This window comes from Brassica oleracea, chromosome C6 (assembly GCF_000695525.1).
Source record: "Brassica oleracea var. oleracea cultivar TO1000 chromosome C6, BOL, whole genome shotgun sequence".
NCBI classification, from domain to species: Eukaryota; Viridiplantae; Streptophyta; class Magnoliopsida; order Brassicales; family Brassicaceae; genus Brassica; species Brassica oleracea.
In genome coordinates, this window is record NC_027753.1 from 31,691,671 (window position 1) to 31,709,316 (window position 17,646).

The 17,646-nt window shown below is 33.0% G+C and overlaps 2 protein-coding genes across 2 annotated transcripts; one reads left to right on the plus strand and one right to left on the minus strand.

Annotated features, from left to right (window-relative positions):
• Positions 1–1,609: 1,609 nt before the first annotated feature.
• On the minus strand, positions 1,610–5,231 carry LOC106297073. The gene is made up of 11 exons (XM_013733356.1): positions 4,892–5,231; positions 4,704–4,806; positions 4,594–4,619; positions 4,241–4,456; positions 4,067–4,138; positions 3,889–3,981; positions 3,285–3,326; positions 3,089–3,193; positions 2,851–3,010; positions 2,665–2,774; positions 1,610–1,760 (listed from the first exon to the last, which is right to left on the minus strand). The coding sequence occupies exons 1-11, from the start codon at positions 5,099–5,101 to the stop codon at positions 1,674–1,676; spliced, it is 1,224 nt and encodes a 407-aa protein (XP_013588810.1). The 5' UTR covers positions 5,102–5,231; the 3' UTR covers positions 1,610–1,673.
• An 8,926-nt stretch (positions 5,232–14,157) lies between these two features.
• On the plus strand, positions 14,158–17,387 carry LOC106301072 (cytosolic isocitrate dehydrogenase [NADP]-like). The gene is made up of 15 exons (XM_013737380.1): positions 14,158–14,462; positions 14,877–14,920; positions 15,019–15,128; positions 15,239–15,276; positions 15,345–15,422; positions 15,509–15,562; positions 15,641–15,742; positions 15,833–15,918; positions 16,012–16,115; positions 16,199–16,267; positions 16,357–16,472; positions 16,579–16,613; positions 16,698–16,840; positions 16,933–17,055; positions 17,145–17,387. The coding sequence occupies exons 1-15, from the start codon at positions 14,414–14,416 to the stop codon at positions 17,230–17,232; spliced, it is 1,239 nt and encodes a 412-aa protein (XP_013592834.1). The 5' UTR covers positions 14,158–14,413; the 3' UTR covers positions 17,233–17,387.
• The last annotated feature ends 259 nt before the right edge of the window (positions 17,388–17,646 follow it).

Genomic DNA, 17,646 nt, shown 5'->3' on the forward strand with positions numbered 1-17,646 from the left:
TGGTAAAGAAGTGGATGATCATTTCAATGCTTAATTTATAACAGTTTTAACTTTTCTCACTAAAACACTTTTCTATAACCTATCATGAACCAATATCTTATAGAAATTTAAATACATAAAATTATTTAATCTTGTATTGGTACCTTTTATTAACATTAACATAAAAGCTAAAAAATCCATAAGATTAAGCTAATAGGAACACAGTGAGTTTGGAATAGAAATTTGCAAGGACATTTCCAACTCTACTCCATTTTTTATTATAAAATGAAATAAAATAGAGTATGAAGTAAAAAATGTTCCAACCCAATTCTATAATGGAATTTACTTCATAAATGGAGCAATTTATTTTTTTTTTTATTCATTATTCAATTATGGAACGAGAGAAATGACTTAGAATATTTTTACTCTATATTCTCTTTTACTCTGTTTTAAAAAAAAAATAGTCTTACATTGGATATGCTCTAAGTATACGTTACACATGAACATTTTCTAATTTTGTAAGACCGATGAAAACTGAAGATGAGAAGGAAACAGGTTCGAAGAGATTGAGAAAAAAAAAACTGACCATGAGGACTTCCTGATGAAATGCTAAATTTATTGGTTCTCTTCCCATTTCTTACGTTATTTAAAAAAAAAAAGTAAATATGAGCCATTATATTGGACCAGAAATATGATCTGGTCCGCAAACCTAGGACACCAAAATTTCAAATTGGACAGTTTCCCTAACAATTTGTCCACTCCTACATACAACCTTGATAAAGATAAATTAATTTAAAAAAAAACTCAAGATGTTTTCCCATACAACCGTGGAGTGTCCATACAATTCATTTATTGTTTGAATCGTTCACATGCCTTTCCAGTATGAACATTAAAACCATATACCGATATGGAACCCCGAAGTTCAACGTGAATAAAACAGTAGTATATGTTTTTCTAAACTAGTACGCACTACAATGAAACATAAATTCATTACATTAACTATGGCATATCTACCATTCACTTCAAGAAAATAGACGATTCCTGATGGACAAATCCGTCGTTTCTTCATATATATCTCGTCGGGAACAAAAAATCCGTCGTTTTAGAGCGATGGACACATCATATAAATAACTTATGTTGGCTTTTGAAAAATATCATGGTGTTAGCACTAAATTAACAATGATTAGCTTAAAATCATCGTTATCTGTTGATAAACTTATACAATGTTTACAACTCGTTCCAAATCCGCAACGTGAAAATCAGATAATCCACAGTACCAAAATAGTCTTTACAACATAAAACAAGGACTATATTGTCGTTAAAAGTTGTTTGAAATAGGCGAACCAATTATGTCTCCAACATAAAACCAGACTCTAACAATGACTTTGCCTTGTTGTCAAAAAGTAATTTATTCGAAATATGCAAATAATGTTTGTACTTATAAGTAACATAAACCAAAACTTAAATGAAGACCATTATAGTTGTATGTTGTTTCCGCAAAATACAACATATTTCACGTGTACACAAGGAATTAAAACAGGCTATGAATAAACGTATTTTATCAAATATCGTCATATCAGAAATCTTAAAAAGTTTGGAATCGCTAACAATGCAATCGAATAAGATGTTCAATGTTTCTTGAGGGGAGTGGGAGAGGGAGGGGGAAGACAAGAGAACCGTGAAGGTATAAAACGTCATCCGCAAGCTGGAATGGTAGGAACTAACGGCAACGATGCGTCTCTATCACACATATCCGAACTAATGTCTATGACTCCTTCGCCCTGCCATGTTTATTTTATGAGGGTAAGAGATTATGCAACTTAAAGCCAAAAAAAAAAACCTAAAATAATATGTACTTGAATTCAAATTCAGGTCATTCGGTTATATATGGATTCTGTGATCGGCCATTGGCCCTCTGTTTGTAATGCACCAGGCCCTAATTTAAGCTGATTCTCATAAATGCTAATAAAATATGACAGGTTTGGGGGCAGTTCCTGATAGAGTCAGGGATGGACGTAGCAAGGGACGTACCGAGTCACGTGCCCCCGTCTAATTCTTCATTTTCTTAATTAATTAAGGTTAATCAAATGACAGTGCCTCCTACCTAATTATAAAACATAGTGAAAAAAAATTATATGCCCCCGGTTAGATACAGATCTAGATCTGCCCCTGGATAGAGTCAACTATATACAGGATAGGTGGACACGCCATGTCTTTCCTCTAAGACTAGTCCAGCTATAGTTTTGGTCCACCATAATTTTTCTCGCTTGTATGGTCGTCTAGTTTTAAAATCATTTTTGTTTTTATTTTTCAAAAAAAATCAGTATATCCATTGAAAACTGGTGTTCCAAAGAAAAAAAAGTTAGTAGAAAATATTGTAACTAATTCTTTACCTAAGAAGAGAGTTACTAGGCCGTAATTCAGACTGATCTTTAGGACATGAAAGGCTATATTTTCTTACTATTTTTTTAGCTACTCAAGACGCTGATAATAGTCTAACTATAATTGAAATCGTAGTAGAACGACTCAAATACCTTCCCTCAACTAAAATGGTGTAATCCTTCAAAAACCTTCAAAAACTCACCATAAGTTGGTATTTATAACTAATTTTTAAAATACCAGTTTTAGATTATTTATATTAAAAACTGAAGTTTTTGTTTCCAACCATTCAAAGACCTTCGTTACCTTGGCAATGTTTCTAAAATAGGAGGTTGTGTAGTTTCCAGTTGGAAACAAGGCTTCAATCATGTCAGCCAGTACAAGGTTTGGTTGCGATATTGCTCCGTCATGCCAGTCTTCTCATTATCAAAACACAAGACAGGGTTTCAGCTAAAATCAATAGAAACTAAACAATGTCTAACACTTTCTTACCAAGAGTTGTTCCCTTTCTAACTCTTTTGTCATATCTCCAGATGCTCTGATTAAACGCAAAACATGAGTTATCCTCCAGGTTTATGTTATCCAAGAATGTTTTCTTTGTGTAATTCTGAGGTTCGGACGATAGCGTTTCATCGATCACCGCATCCACAGTCTGTTAAATATATTTTATTTTTAGTCTAAGAAAAAGAGTTTCTCTGGTCATCAGGAAAATAATAGCAGACACGCTTACGCATAAAATGGCATGGAGTGCTTCCAAATCATCAGGATCAGAGACATTGTAAGTGATCTTGTTTATAGATTTGTCGATATTCTCACCACCCGCATCTTCTACAAACTGTTTTAATTGTATGCATAATGTTCAGTTTTAAAGGTGTTTCCAAATTTTCAGATGAAGAATTGAAAGTGCCGAAAGCTGAAATGCATACCTTTAGCTTATGTGGTTCCTTGGTAAAACACCAAACACCTCCCTTCAAGATGAAATGTTATTGCTGTTATAAAACCATAAATACACAATTCGCTTTGAATTATAAGAAACAGGACCCCTAATTCTTGAAACATGACTCCTGATTACATTTTCCTTAGAAATGGTTTTGAATATGTACATAAACCACGAACCAAGGCCGGTCATGGACATAGCCAAAACATTTGCCTATACTTCCAAAAATTTTGAAGAAAATTACGTAGAGAAAAGTCTCCAAATTTGAAAAAAATAAAATTATTAAAACATTAACTAAATCGTTTAATAACCTCAGGAAATTTCAAGACCGGCCTTGCATAAATCCCAAGTAATTCTTCTTCTTTTTTAACACTAGAAGATTAGATTATCATTCAAATGAGGATCACACAAGATTTAAACTAAAGCCAGTGAGTTATCAAAACTCCCGGCGTCCAAAGCCAGCGGAAGAAGAACCCCAAATTCTTCTAAACAAAGGTTTATAGCATAAATATACGTAGGAGATAAAAATTGCTTAAACCTCAAGATAATTTGGAACTGTCCCCATAAGAAAGTATAAAAAAAAGATTTCATACATTTTTATCGTACTCCATCCAGGCTACAATGGGTTTGAAGGATGTGGTCCTTTTAGCTGCCATTTGAGACAAGCAAGTATAGCTTGCTTTGACCTGCAAGGCTCCATAACAAACTTTATAAACAACAAGTGATGGTGGTAGGCATATTTTGTAAAGAGAAGTGCGGATTATCACTAACCGCATCATAGACTTGGTTGGCTTTAGTTTCAAGATTGGCAAAAGCACCAAGGAATTTAATCCACTCGGCTCGCTAATTCAAGAATACAAGACCAGCATAATTTCAGATCAAAATGTGAAAAGTTTCACGTTTGGTTAGATCTAGATATATTCAAAGATAATAATAATTAGGCACCTGAAGAGGTGTGCCTTCGCTGAGTGGAAAAAAGTTTGCAAAATTGCATGTCTGAAGTTGATCAGTATCACTGATGAAGTGCGCTGCAAATTGAGACACTTCTTCTGCACCTTTTTCAAACATAACTACTTCCCCTGCCTCAAGCAGTTTCAGAACACACGGTGAAGCCACGGCGTCTGATGTTATTCCCTTCAAGCTCCCTAGTAATCCAAGTAGCTGCGGATATAACCATAACATTTGTTTTTATAATCATCCTTACAAAATTACATTTTTGACCCATCCTAAAGCGTGATCCTAAAGTCGTTGATTTAACAAAAACCAAAACTTTAAATTAGGTAGAAAAAAGTGCTTGCCTCAAAAAAAGAAACCGGAATGCCTCCTGAATAAGAAAAAAAGAGAGATCTTAAAAGGCAGGCCCGTTTTAAACAGAGGAAAGAAAGCAGGGGAAAATAACAGAGCATACCTTGAGAAGATTGAGTGTCTACTGAGTAGTTAAGAAGTGGAATCACATAGGACTTTATCCTGGAAGTACAATACTTTGTCCGAACCGCCATTCTAGAAGTGTTCTACAGATATTACTTTTTCTTCTCAATCACAAATGATACATTTAGCAACAAAAAGAAAGACAATATGATGAGAAAATGCAAGAACCTGAATAAGGAGATAACTCTTGCCATCAATAGCATTTTTGATGACTTTGAAGGTTTGTCCATAATATATATGGAAATTATCAGCATCTTCTACCTTTGAAATGCTTCCCACTTTTACATTGTTGGAAGCTCCGTTTGATTCTCTGGCCACCATGCACAACAATACTAACAATAGTACCACAGGCCAAGAACAAAAAGGTGATGAAGACATCACTGTTAATTAGGCCAGGTGATGAAAAAAGAAGATAAAATCAACTAAACTCTTTTGGAATTTAGATTGGTTCTCCTTGATGTTTGTAGTCGGAGAGAAAAGGAGAAATATTGTTTTATTTTTACCTTTTTTTCTTGGTAATAATTACTTTGTATATGCTGCAAATTCTGTTGGAATGTACGTTTTGTTTTTTAGTATGATTTTAAAACAATTCTAGAATTCAGATGGAATATTTGCGTTACTCCACTTCCCTGAGAGTAAATTTATATGCAACCACTATTATTTTATAAACACAAGTACCATGCTACATTCTTCATTTCATACCTTAATCTTTATCTTAATTTAATGCCTATTTATGTGGCCAATTTTATTATCTCTCCTATATATAGAAGTTCCAATGAGACTAAACGGGGGTGTCAAGGTTTCCAAGTAGGGTTCATCTAGAATGTTAGAGTTTCATTATCCACGGTTTTTTAGGGCGGGGTTCTTAAGTAAATATAATAATCTGTTTTTTAATTTTCAACTAAAAAGTTAAGAAACTGTTTCTTAAAAAGAAACTGTTTCTTAAAATACTATTTTAATAAACAGTTTCTTAACTTTTTAGTTAAAAATTAAAAAATAGTTTCTTATATTTTCCTAAGAATTCCTCGCTAAAAAACCGTGGATAATGATGGTCTTACAGATCTCACCGTGAGATTTGGTTTGAAATGAGACTTAAGTCATTTTTAAGACAATGCGTCATATAATCTCATATCGCAGATGTAATAGAAGCTTTAGTGATGTCTACTATATACGGGATGTGAACTAATCCGTTTATATCTAATTTGAATGTAATATATTGAATTTGATATCATGAAGCAGTTATAAGACAAACAAATAATTTCTTTTTACAAAATAATAAAGAAAATATAAAGTTAGGTTTTGATTGACAGTGAGCATGCTAGAGGTGACCCGTGAAGACAGCACGTTACTATTATGGGCTTGTCATTTTGTGTTTCAATAGTTAGCGCTTTTGCTTTCTTGTGATTTTCTGTCTAACCCATCATCCCTCACCACGTGCTCTCCATCTCCAGTAACATAAGCTCGATTCCAAGGTTTTTGACTCAAACGTCCTAAGTGATAATGCAGATTTATGGTCATTTTAAGAGTAATATAAGGTTTGTAATATTAGGGTGAAGGTATCATTTATTATATAAGATTGAATGCAGTTGAATTGTGACATGTATCACTGTAGTCTGTATCAGTCTCTTTTTTTTTCTGAACAACTATAGGTATCAGTCTAATAATCAAAGTTAATATAAACTTTCTAACCGTTAATTTTTAATTTTATTAAAAATTCAAAATATCCAAAAGACTGGTTTTATAGAATAGAAAAAGCAAAGTTATTGGATGCTCCACGGATTATTGCTTTTTTGTTATGTGGTATATATTTTTACTTATATACACACAACGATCCTGTGTGATGACAGCGACGGTTGGTGATGCAAGCATACACTGATTGAGGTTGATGCGGAGATAAGATCTCAAAAATTGTTTGTGGAGAAATTTGAAGAGGGAAAGAAATTTTCTTGTTGGCAAGAAATAAGGTTTCTGTGTTTGGAAAATGTTTTAGCGAATTATCCCCATCGCTAGTTTCTTATACTTGTGAGTGTGAGTGTTGCATCTTTTAGGTTGCCTCTAGCATTATCCAAAATGCAGCCGTTAATGGTCTTCTTAGGTGTTTAGTAATGTAAAATTAGTGGCCTTTAATATACAAATGCCTTCTTTGCCAAGTCAGTTTGATGTCCAATGTTATTTATGGGTTGGCCCAGTTATTTTGATAGAAGGGCGGAGTTCGATAATTTGGTTGGTTTACATTTGCGATTGGGTCGGGTTTGAGGCTTGAGCTGTAGATTTGGTGATGATATGATTACTTTGTAGGCCTTTGTAGTTGGGTAATAGGTTGCAGGTTACTAAGGGTATAACTGTTTTCCCGTTACCACCCACAAACGCAGCTTTTGCGGTTAGTAGCGGTTATTGACTTTTGACAACAATCGCTCAAACCGCTCCAAACCATTTCAAACCGCTCTAAACCTCATAAATTCAAAAGCTGGTTTCAGCTAGCGTTTGCGATTGTAGACGGCTGCGAGAGGATAATTTTTTTCTTTTTTTAAAACAATATAAATACAAAAATAAAAATATTCAACAAAAAATTTAAATTGAAATTATAAAAATACTAAAATATATCTATTATACTTTAATTAATATTATAAAAATTTTAAAATAAAAATATTTTTTATAATTTTAAAAAATTTAAAACTATAACTTTCTAAATATAATTTTTATATTTATTATAATATTATGATTTTTAATATTTTTATAATTGTATAAAATGTAAATATTGTTAATTTATTATTTAATCGCTGCTGCATTTGGTAGTTAACCAGTTATAAGTATTCCGCAAACGCACCGATTTCTAACCGTAGAACCAGTCGTACAAATCTCTTAAAACCGCTAGAAATCGCAACCACCCGCATCCGCAAACTCCCGCAACTGCAATCGCAACCGCTACGTTTGAACCAGTAAGGTCCTAAATTAATCTGAAGCGTTTAAAAGTGAAGTACTTTATGTCATATTTTATGTCACACATGACATGGAAGCTCATTGCCAATCTCCTATATACCTCTACTCTTCCAGACGCAAATATTATCAACTATAAGAACATTCCACATATCTTTGGGCGAAGCACATATACTAGACATGAAAAAAAGTCGATTAATTTGCATTCATAGCAAATAGCAGTGGTCAAATATTTTATCTAAGTTAAGCACATATTCTCGTTCGCCATATAGGAAAGGGAAACTAAAGTAAAGCAAGATGCCAAGCTTCGATCTCCTATACACAGTTACACACAAAACTTTTTACGGAGAAACAACCAAACCATACTTATAATCTGATACTGAACACACTAAGAGGATCCTGAAGTTATTGATGCTGATTTTTTTTTTTTTTGTGTTCCGTTATTGACAATATGTCTAGTTTTGTGTTTCACCTATAGATTCCACAGCTACTATGAGATGTTGCAGAACTTTCTCATAGTAGCTGTGGAATCTATAGGTGAAACACAGAACAAGACGTATTGTCGATAACAGAACACAAGGATGCTTTTCCCTCAACTAGTGAAGCCAAGGATGTTATTCGTACCATGTAATATGCTGCAATAGTGCAGCAGAACTACCGGATCAGCGCCTACGTTCTCCACCTCCCTTGTTTCTACATGATTCAGGCGTTATTATCAGAACAGATGCGGCTTAGGAATGAGGATCAACAACTAGCGGGTTTGGGCTGGACGATACAAGAGCCAAATGGAACCTTCTCTTACGCGATCCCATCAACGTTTGTCTGATACCCTCTCCTAGCAGAGGGATTTGCTATGCGAGAAGCGATAATCAAATGCAGAGATCTCGGTCTCTCACGTGTGCGATGCGATTCTGACTCTGCCACACTGATCAAGGTCCTCAATGAAGAAGTCTCAAATGCAGAACTGTATAGAGTGGTTGCAGACGTCATCTCTCTATCTTTTACTTTCGAAAGTATTTCCTTTAATTGGATTCTCCGTGATAGGAACCTTGTAGCTGATAGATTAGTAAAACAGACTCTGTCTCATGCGCTAGTCTTTAATGTCCCAACAAACTTTGGTTGAGAAATTTAATGAAAATTGGTGTTTCAAAAAAAAAAAAAAAAAAAGTGCAGCAGAACAGAACCGTTAAGAAAAATAATCTGATTAACCTATACAAAATGTCAAAGGAGGAAAAAGTAATGGCAATCATGGCTTCATGGGCTGCAACATGAAGAGCAACCAATCTCCCTGAACACAGAAATTAAGCTGTAAATTAAAAATGAGAGGAACAGACAGACAGAAGGAAATTACAGCAAGGAGAAAGAAGAAAAGTGTTGTAAGTTAAAGGTCCAGTCTTTTAGCTTAAACCTTTTCCCACAATCCGACAACAAGGATGAAAAGTTCCCCCATTCGCCAAGCGTCCTAAATTTGATAAATTGATGACTAACGTTAATATTTTTGTTAACGTCTAACTTTATGAGAACAGAAAGACATTTATATCTTCAACCTAGGGATAGGTCATGCCATTGTTTCCGCCGTTAGTGAGCATTAAATATGAAAGAGTAACACTCCCTTCAAATAATCTCCCAACTGACTAACTATAATCACAAACGCCATTAATAGGGTTACATAGAATTTCACATTACACCAAACATAAAGATAACAACTTCCTCCATTTTATATTAAGTGTCGTTGTACAGAATTTTTTTCGTTACAAAATAAATGTCGTTTTCGATTTTCAATGCAAAATTTAGTAATTTTATTCAACAATTTATTTTTCTATTTGTTGAAATATGGTTAGGTGTATAGGTAATTATGTTTTTATATTGTAAATATGCAAAATTAATTGTTTCCCTTAATATTGTGTACAAACTCAAAATGATAGTTAAAATGAAACAGATAGAGTATTGCATAATGAGTCCAAATCTCAATCGAACTCTCCCTTATAGTATGATTTTTTTTTCAGTTACAGTATGTTACTATTTTATACCCCGATACAGCTCTATATATATATATATACATCTAAAACCCCCTAGTACCCATTACTTAATGCATATACACGGCTTATATCCACCATATCAAAATATTTTGGTACCTTCACCGTTGATCGTTACGCCAAGCAAACGAAAATGAGTGGAGTGGAAAATTCTCTATACAGACCTACGTGCGGACCCGGTCTAGAGATTCTATGGGCTGAAAGCACAAAGCACATAATGGGCCTGTTAATTTTAGTGGTAGGTACAACCTCTGCCACTAAAAACTGCTAATGCCCCACCAATGAGGAAAAGAGCCAATTTCAACCCTAACAATTAGGTCGTGCCAAATACGACCCGAACAATTAATCAGTGCCAAATACGACATTAACTCAATTATAATTCGAAAAACTACCCAAACTTCTTAAAACATGCTTAAATCTACATTAACTCTAACAGAAGTTAGTCAATCGTTAACAAGATAAAACGTCGTCGTTTTGATATACGAGGAAAAATGTCAATTTCGACCCAACACTCTCAGTTGTGCGAAATAGGACCCGAACAAATGGCCAATGCCAAAACCGACCTCAACTTAATTATAATTTTTTTAAAAACTGCATGAACTTCTTAAAACGTGCATAAATCTACATTGACTCTAACAAAAGTTAGTCAACCGTTAATAAGATAAGACGACGTTGTTTTATATATATATATGTATATATATATATATATATATATTACTAACAACTAGATAAAAATAACTTTTTGAAATATTATTACAAATTTGAAATTATATAAACTACTATTTTCTTCATTTTATCCGATTTAAATTTTTGGTGATAATTGTTTCTGATTTATATAAATACATTAACATGTTTTTTATTTATCATATCTTTAATAAACTTATATCTTACTAAAATATAAATAATAAAATATTTATTATTATGCGATGTTAAATATACTTAAAATTTGAATTTATTTATAAACTTTTCTTCTATAAATTATTTTAAATTTTTAAACTTAAGTGGACATTTTTTTTATTTTTCAAGGTTTATATTATGTATTTTTGATATTTTATTCAAAAATGTTAAGAGGTCTTTTTACCTTTCTTTCACTAAGATATCTTGTACAAATATTAGGCATATTAAACAATAACTAAAATATATAAAGCAATCACTAAAGTTTTAAATTGGATAAGATGAAAAAGAATAGTGGTTTATATAATAGGAAATTTCAATTTGTAATAATATTTCAAAAAGTTACTTTAGTCTAGTTGTTAGCGTGCTCCTTTAAAAGGGTATCCCAACATGGGTTTGAGTCCCGGAATGAACATATATATATTTTAAAAAATATATATATATCAAAACGATGTCATCTTATCTTGTTAGCGGTTGACTAATTTATGTTAGAGTCAATATAGATTTAGGCACGTTTTAAGAAGTTTGGATAGGGTTTCTTAAATTATAATTTAGTTGAGGTCTTTTTTGGCACTGATCATTTGTTGGAGTTGAAATTGACATTTTTCCTCATATATCAAAACGATGTTGTTTTATCTTGTTAACGGTTGACTAACTTATGTTAGAGTCAACGTAGATTTAAGCACGTTTTTAAGAAGTTCGAGTAGTTTTTTTGAATTATAATTGAGTTGAAGTCGTATTTGGCACTGATCAATTATCCGGGTCGTATTTGGCACGACCGAAATTGTTGGGGTCGAAATCGGAAATTGTTAGGGTCGAAATTGGGGATAAAACACAATTTGAATTTATTTATAAACTTTTCTTCTATAAATTATTTTAAAATTTTAAGCTTAAGTGGACATTTTTTTTTTCAAAGTTAATATTATGTATTTTTGATATTTTATTCAAAAATGTCAAGAGGTCTTTTACATTTCTTTCACTAAGATATCTTGTACAAATATTAGACATATTAAAAAATAACTAAAATATATAAAAGCAATCACTAAAGTTTTAAATTGGATAAGATGAAAAAGAATAGTGGTTTATATAATGGGAAATTTCAATTTGTAATAATATTTCAAAAAGTTACTTTAGTCTAGTTGTTAGTGTGCTCCTTTAAAAGGGTATCCCAACATGGGTTTGAGTCCCGGGATGAACATATATATATTTTCAAATATATATATATATCAAAACGATGTCATCTTATCTTGTCAGCGGTTGACTAATTTATGTTAGAGTCAATGTAGATTTAGGCACGTTTTAAGAAGTTTGGATAGTTTTTCTTAAATTATAATTGAGTTGGGGTCTTTTTTGGCACTGATCATTTGTTGGGGTCGAAATTGGCACCTTTACTCACGGTTGACTAACTTATATATGTTAGAGTTAACGTAGATTTAAGCATGTTTTTAAGAAGTTCGAGTAGTTTTTTGAATTATAATTGAGTTGAAGTCGTATTTGGCACTGATCAATTGTTCAGGTCGTATTTGGCACGACCGAAATTGTTGGTATCGAAATCGGCATTCCCCCCACCACAAATGTACACGAGATCTTACAAGTCGAGAACAGTTTACCAGTTATAGGAACCAGATATATATATTATTGGAATATCTACATTTGTTTTTGAATGACAAAAGAAAAAGGAAATGATAATGAGTTTAATGAAACCTGAAACGTCCACATCTATCGCAATGGTTTGGATAAAGTTTTGAGACGTTAAGTTTGGAACGTCTGTTCTTCTCTTGAAGAGTCTTTCTTTGATAGCCATCAGAAAATAATCCATCTGATCTGTAAGGCGACAAGGACATTCCAAGACTCGTACATCCATTTTTTCTTTAACGAGAACGTCCAGTTACGTTGTTCTATATATTACCAAAAATGTAAAGCTAGAGAAAATTTGTCCTGATTATGGATTTTATGGTGATTCAGAGTTCAAATAAAATTATAAAGTATAAATGAAACTTTAGTTTTTACCATAATTTTTAAGCTTCATCAACATTTCGAAAATTCTCTCTTTTTTTTCTTTCAAATCTTTTTACTGTAAAATACTGGTTATTGATCAATTGTGTTGCCCTTAAGCGTGTCTGAAATTTCCAGAAAAGACAAACTATTTTATCCTCTCATATGCCAACATGGCAACATCGTGGCTATATTTTTATCATTAAAAACATCGGACTATATTTTAGGAAAATACATCTTGGGATGGTAGCTAAATAGAAAATACATCTTGTACCGTTGTACGCCTGCCTTGTGCTTGTTGTCAATCGCATCCAAGATCCACGTTCGCCATACGAACAAATTCAACCATACTGTAGAAGTGTAGATCCAAAAACTTTTCATAATTTCTTTTTTCATAATACAGTTCAAAAAAAAAAAAATTTCATAATAAACATTTCATAAAATTGCTATAAATATTGCTTTAACAAATCCACTTTAAAGATTTAAACAGTTTTGGTACCATTTTATATATTTTAGTTTTCCTAATACATAATTTATTTATTAGAAGATACAGATAGTTGATAAAAAAAAAAGATACAGATAATTTGCAAATCAAGATATATATATAACAATGGTTACAAAAAGGAAAAAAAACAATGGTTACAAAAAAAAGATAAGATATATATTCTTAAATCACCTTAGTATTTTTATAAACTACTATTGATGAAGGCATCTATTATAATTTCACATTTCTTAACTTTATAAAAATATTTATTGATAAATTTCTGTACCAAATTAAAATTACATATATTTTGATTTGATTTTCTTTAAAAGACTATTCATGAAATTCTCAATTCTGCTTATAATTGTATACATATATCATAAATTGTAAAATAATAAATAAAATAAATGTCTAAATTTTATGTATAATATAAATGACTAAATTAATAAAAGAATAAAGAACTAAAAAGAATATGGTTGTTAAACAAAACAAAATGGATTTGGTTAGGTGGTCAGCATCTTCTAAGTAAAGGGGATATATATTTTTTGATTACCATATATATATATTCATTGGTGGGAGTATCTCCACCCAGAGTGAATGTGAATTGTGAAGTGACCACTTTTCTGTATTTTGATCCAACTAATAAATAATGACAACAAATACTAAAATACAAGATGATTTGTATTATACACTTATATAGTTGGTAGAGGTTTGTTAATATATAACTAACTAAAGTGATACCAAATTTTAACAGGCAATTAATATTTGAAAATTGCTTGAAATATTATAAGTTCGCTATTAATTTTCACAAATATTTTCAATCTTAAATATTTTAAAATTTGGATTTAAGTTTTAGTGATTTTTTTTAGAGTTTATTATTAAAAGGGTGAGATTAAATTTTTAAACTTTTATGAAATATTATTAATATTTATAAATGATTTAAAAAAAATATTTTAATTGTTTTCACCATAAATTTAGAGTATCTATAAAAATGTTTATACTTTACAATTAAATTTTAAAAAAATGATATTTGAAATGAGTTTAGAAAGCAATGATATGGATATATCGGAGGTGATCGGAAATTAATATAAAACGGAGAGAGTAGTTCTCTGGCGGCTACAACAGGAAAATGAAAGTAAGGACAAAAACGGAAGAAGTAAAACTAATGGGGTCCCAAAATAATATCCAGAAACCATAAATACAACCTCCTGCCCTGCACAGCCTTCCTTTCTTCACCAACTCACCAGCCTTGGACGGTCTGCATCTCTCCCCCTGAAAACTTCTCTCGTTTGCAGATCGCCGACGAGGTTAACATCCCTTTCTGATCTATCGAATCAGTAAAAAACAATGGCGTTCGAGAAGATCAAGGTTGCAAATCCCATCGTTGAGATGGATGGTGAGATTTCCCTGGCTCAGCTTTTTGTTTTACTCTCAGATCTTTTGTTGTGTGTTTGGATGCGAGAATGAAAAACGTATTATAACTTTCACTTTGCCTAGTTTTTATCGATGTTTCGTTTGTGATCTGATAACTGGTTGAACATAAGGAAGCATGTTTAAAACTAGTTTTACTTTGTCAACGTTTGTTACGTTATAGATCGGCAAAAAAAACGTATCTCTGTTCGCCGATCGATTAGTTAAGTTTTATGATCTGGTGAAAAAAATATATTCACAAACTATTTGATTTACAGCTTATACCTGAAAATGGGACCAGCATAGTAATTGTGGTTATAGATCAGCTTAGTTTTTTTTTTTAATTTGGTGGTGTCCTTTTTTTACTCACACTTTATGGTCTTTTTTTGTGTACTAATAGGTGATGAAATGACTCGAGTTATCTGGAAGTCCATCAAGGACAAGGTTACAAGAGCGCTACATATATTCTGATCTCATATTTTTAATATTTATTTATTTTTGGGTATTTTTCAAATTCGTGTTTTGCTCAAATGTTTTTGCAGCTTATTACCCCTTTTGTGGAGTTGGATATCAAGTACTTCGACCTTGGTCTTCCTCACCGTGATGCTACCGATGACAAAGTTACTGTTGAAAGTGCTGAAGCCACTAAGAAGTATATATCTCTTCTTTTTTTTTTTTTTTAACTTGAAACTTAATTGACCCCCCACTTTTTCTTTCTGCTTACTAACACATGCTGCCTGTGTGTAATTTTGTTTTTTTTAGGTATAATGTGGCGATCAAGTGTGCCACCATCACTCCAGGTATGTTTTGATAGATATTTTTCAATTTAACATTTTTTTACAGTGTTCTCATTTTACCAAACGTGCAGATGAAGGCCGTGTAACGGAATTTGGCTTGAAGCAGATGTGGAGAAGTCCCAATGGTACCATCAGGAATATTCTGAATGGTGAGAAATACACAAATTGTATTTGTTTTAAAGCCTATCAAATATAAATCCTCTGCTTTCTTACACTGTGCTTGTCATTCTCACAGGAACTGTATTTAGAGAACCAATTCTCTGCAAAAATGTTCCCAAGCTTGTCCCGGGTATTTTTACTAACTATGTTTCTATTAACATTTTATATTGCCAAAAAGGGTTCTGAGAATATGTCTTGTTTTCTCCAGGCTGGACAAAGCCCATCTGCATTGGAAGGCATGCTTTTGGTGATCAGTACCGTGCCACTGATGCTGTTATCAAGGGACCAGGAAAACTGACTATGACTTTCGGTAAACTTACTACCTTTCGCATTGTATAATTTTGAAGTCTCTTTCGGTTTCTTCTTGTCCAATAAAAACCGTAATTTCTTTGATTTTCAGAGGGAAAGGATGGGAAAACTGAAACTGAAGTGTTCACATTTACTGGTGAAGGCGGTGTTGCTATGGCCATGTACAACACTGATGAGGTATAGTGTTAACACTTGCACTCTCTTCCAACTACATTCACAACTACTTGTTCTTTTGGTGATCAAGTTACATATTTCTCCTTTTAAATACAGTCCATCCGTGCTTTTGCTGAGGCATCGATGAACACTGCTTATGAGAAGAAGTGGCCACTTTATCTTAGCACAAAGAACACCATTCTTAAGAAATACGATGGCAGGCATGTGGACAGTTGGTTTTACTTATTTTACAATAGTATCCTTTTGCCCAGTCTATATTTGATGTTTTCGTTTTACTATGAAGATTCAAAGACATCTTCCAGGAAGTGTATGAAGCCAGCTGGAAATCAAAGTATGAAGCTGCTGGAATATGGTGAGTGGCCTCGATAATTTTTTATCATCCTTGTATCTTGTGTATGTTACCTTTAATCGAGAAGGATCTTAAATGATTGAATTGGTTAGGTATGAGCATCGTCTCATTGATGATATGGTGGCTTACGCTCTGAAGAGCGAGGGAGGCTATGTGTGGGCATGCAAAAACTATGATGGTGATGTCCAAAGCGATTTCCTCGCACAAGGTATGCTCATGTCTATCTCACATATTCTGCTGTTATTATTTTCATATTCACGTAGAAGGTTTGATTGTGTTTATTATTAGCTAATAGTTTGTTATAATATGTGTAGGGTTCGGGTCACTTGGATTGATGACATCTGTTCTGGTATATATCGTTACACAATCGCCTGTTACATGTTTCCTTTGAGTTGTTGAATCTAAGTTACAACGGTTGTGTTATCTTGATTAGGTCTGCCCGGATGGGAAGACGATTGAAGCTGAAGCAGCTCATGGAACCGTTACCCGTCACTACAGGGTTCACCAGAAAGGTGGCGAGACCAGCACAAACAGCATAGCCTCCATCTTTGCTTGGACTCGTGGACTTGCACACAGGTAGCGCGACAAAGCTATATCCTTCACGCTTAATAATTGTTTGTTTAAGGAGGCAGATTATATAAGTTGAATGCAAATGTCTTCTTGAACAGGGCTAAGTTAGATGACAACTCAAAACTCTTGGAGTTTACTGAGAAGCTCGAAGCTGCTTGTGTCGGTACAGTGGAGTCTGGAAAAATGACCAAAGATCTTGCTCTCATCATTCATGGCTCAAAGTAAGTCAAAGAGACTTCTTTGTCCTTAAGTTCCATGTTCTCATCAAGATTGCTTTGACTGATTTATGATTTGTTTTCGTGTTCTCAAGGCTCTCGAGGGACACTTACCTGAACACGGAGGAGTTCATCGATGCAGTTGCGGATGAGCTCAAAACAAGACTCGGCGTCAAAGCTTAAGACATTTGGGTAAAACATTCGGCTACTCAGTCATATGTGGTTTATCTGGTGGGTTTGTGAGAGTGGTTGAGATTGGGAGGAATAAAAGAATTCAAGATATTTTGCTTATTAAGAACGATTTGTTTCATCTGCAATAAATATTTTCTAAACATTCTCACATGTTTCCCCTTTTATGAAAATTTCGAATTTTAATTTTTCATTAATTATCGTAGCTTAGTTTATTGATCCGAGTTGAGGTGATTCGTAGACTCCTAGTGTATTTACCCAAATGCATACACTCCACTAGCTGGACCTATACGGAAAGATGGAGGTTAAGTCATGGTACAATCTCGTGTGAGACGATGCTAGATCTGACTTTTCATCTCAAACAACCTGGAAGCTATCAGTTTAACCAACATTAAAGTGTGGACTTTG

Coding starts and splice junctions, on each gene's coding strand:
- LOC106297073 (XM_013733356.1), bottom strand. CDS start 5,101: ATGTCTTCATCACCTTTTTGTTCTTGGCCTGTGGTACTATTGTTAGTA. Junction 4,457..4,593: donor TTCCGGTTTCTTTTTTTGAG/GCAAGCACTTTT, acceptor TTATATCCGCAG/CTACTTGGATTACTAGGGAG. Junction 1,761..2,664: donor ATTTTAGAAACATTGCCAAG/GTAACGAAGGTC, acceptor TAAACATGGCAG/GGCGAAGGAGTCATAGACAT.
- LOC106301072 (XM_013737380.1), top strand. CDS start 14,414: ATGGCGTTCGAGAAGATCAAGGTTGCAAATCCCATCGTTGAGATGGAT. Junction 15,563..15,640: donor TGTTCCCAAGCTTGTCCCGG/GTATTTTTACTA, acceptor TGTTTTCTCCAG/GCTGGACAAAGCCCATCTGC. Junction 16,841..16,932: donor ACTCGTGGACTTGCACACAG/GTAGCGCGACAA, acceptor CTTCTTGAACAG/GGCTAAGTTAGATGACAACT.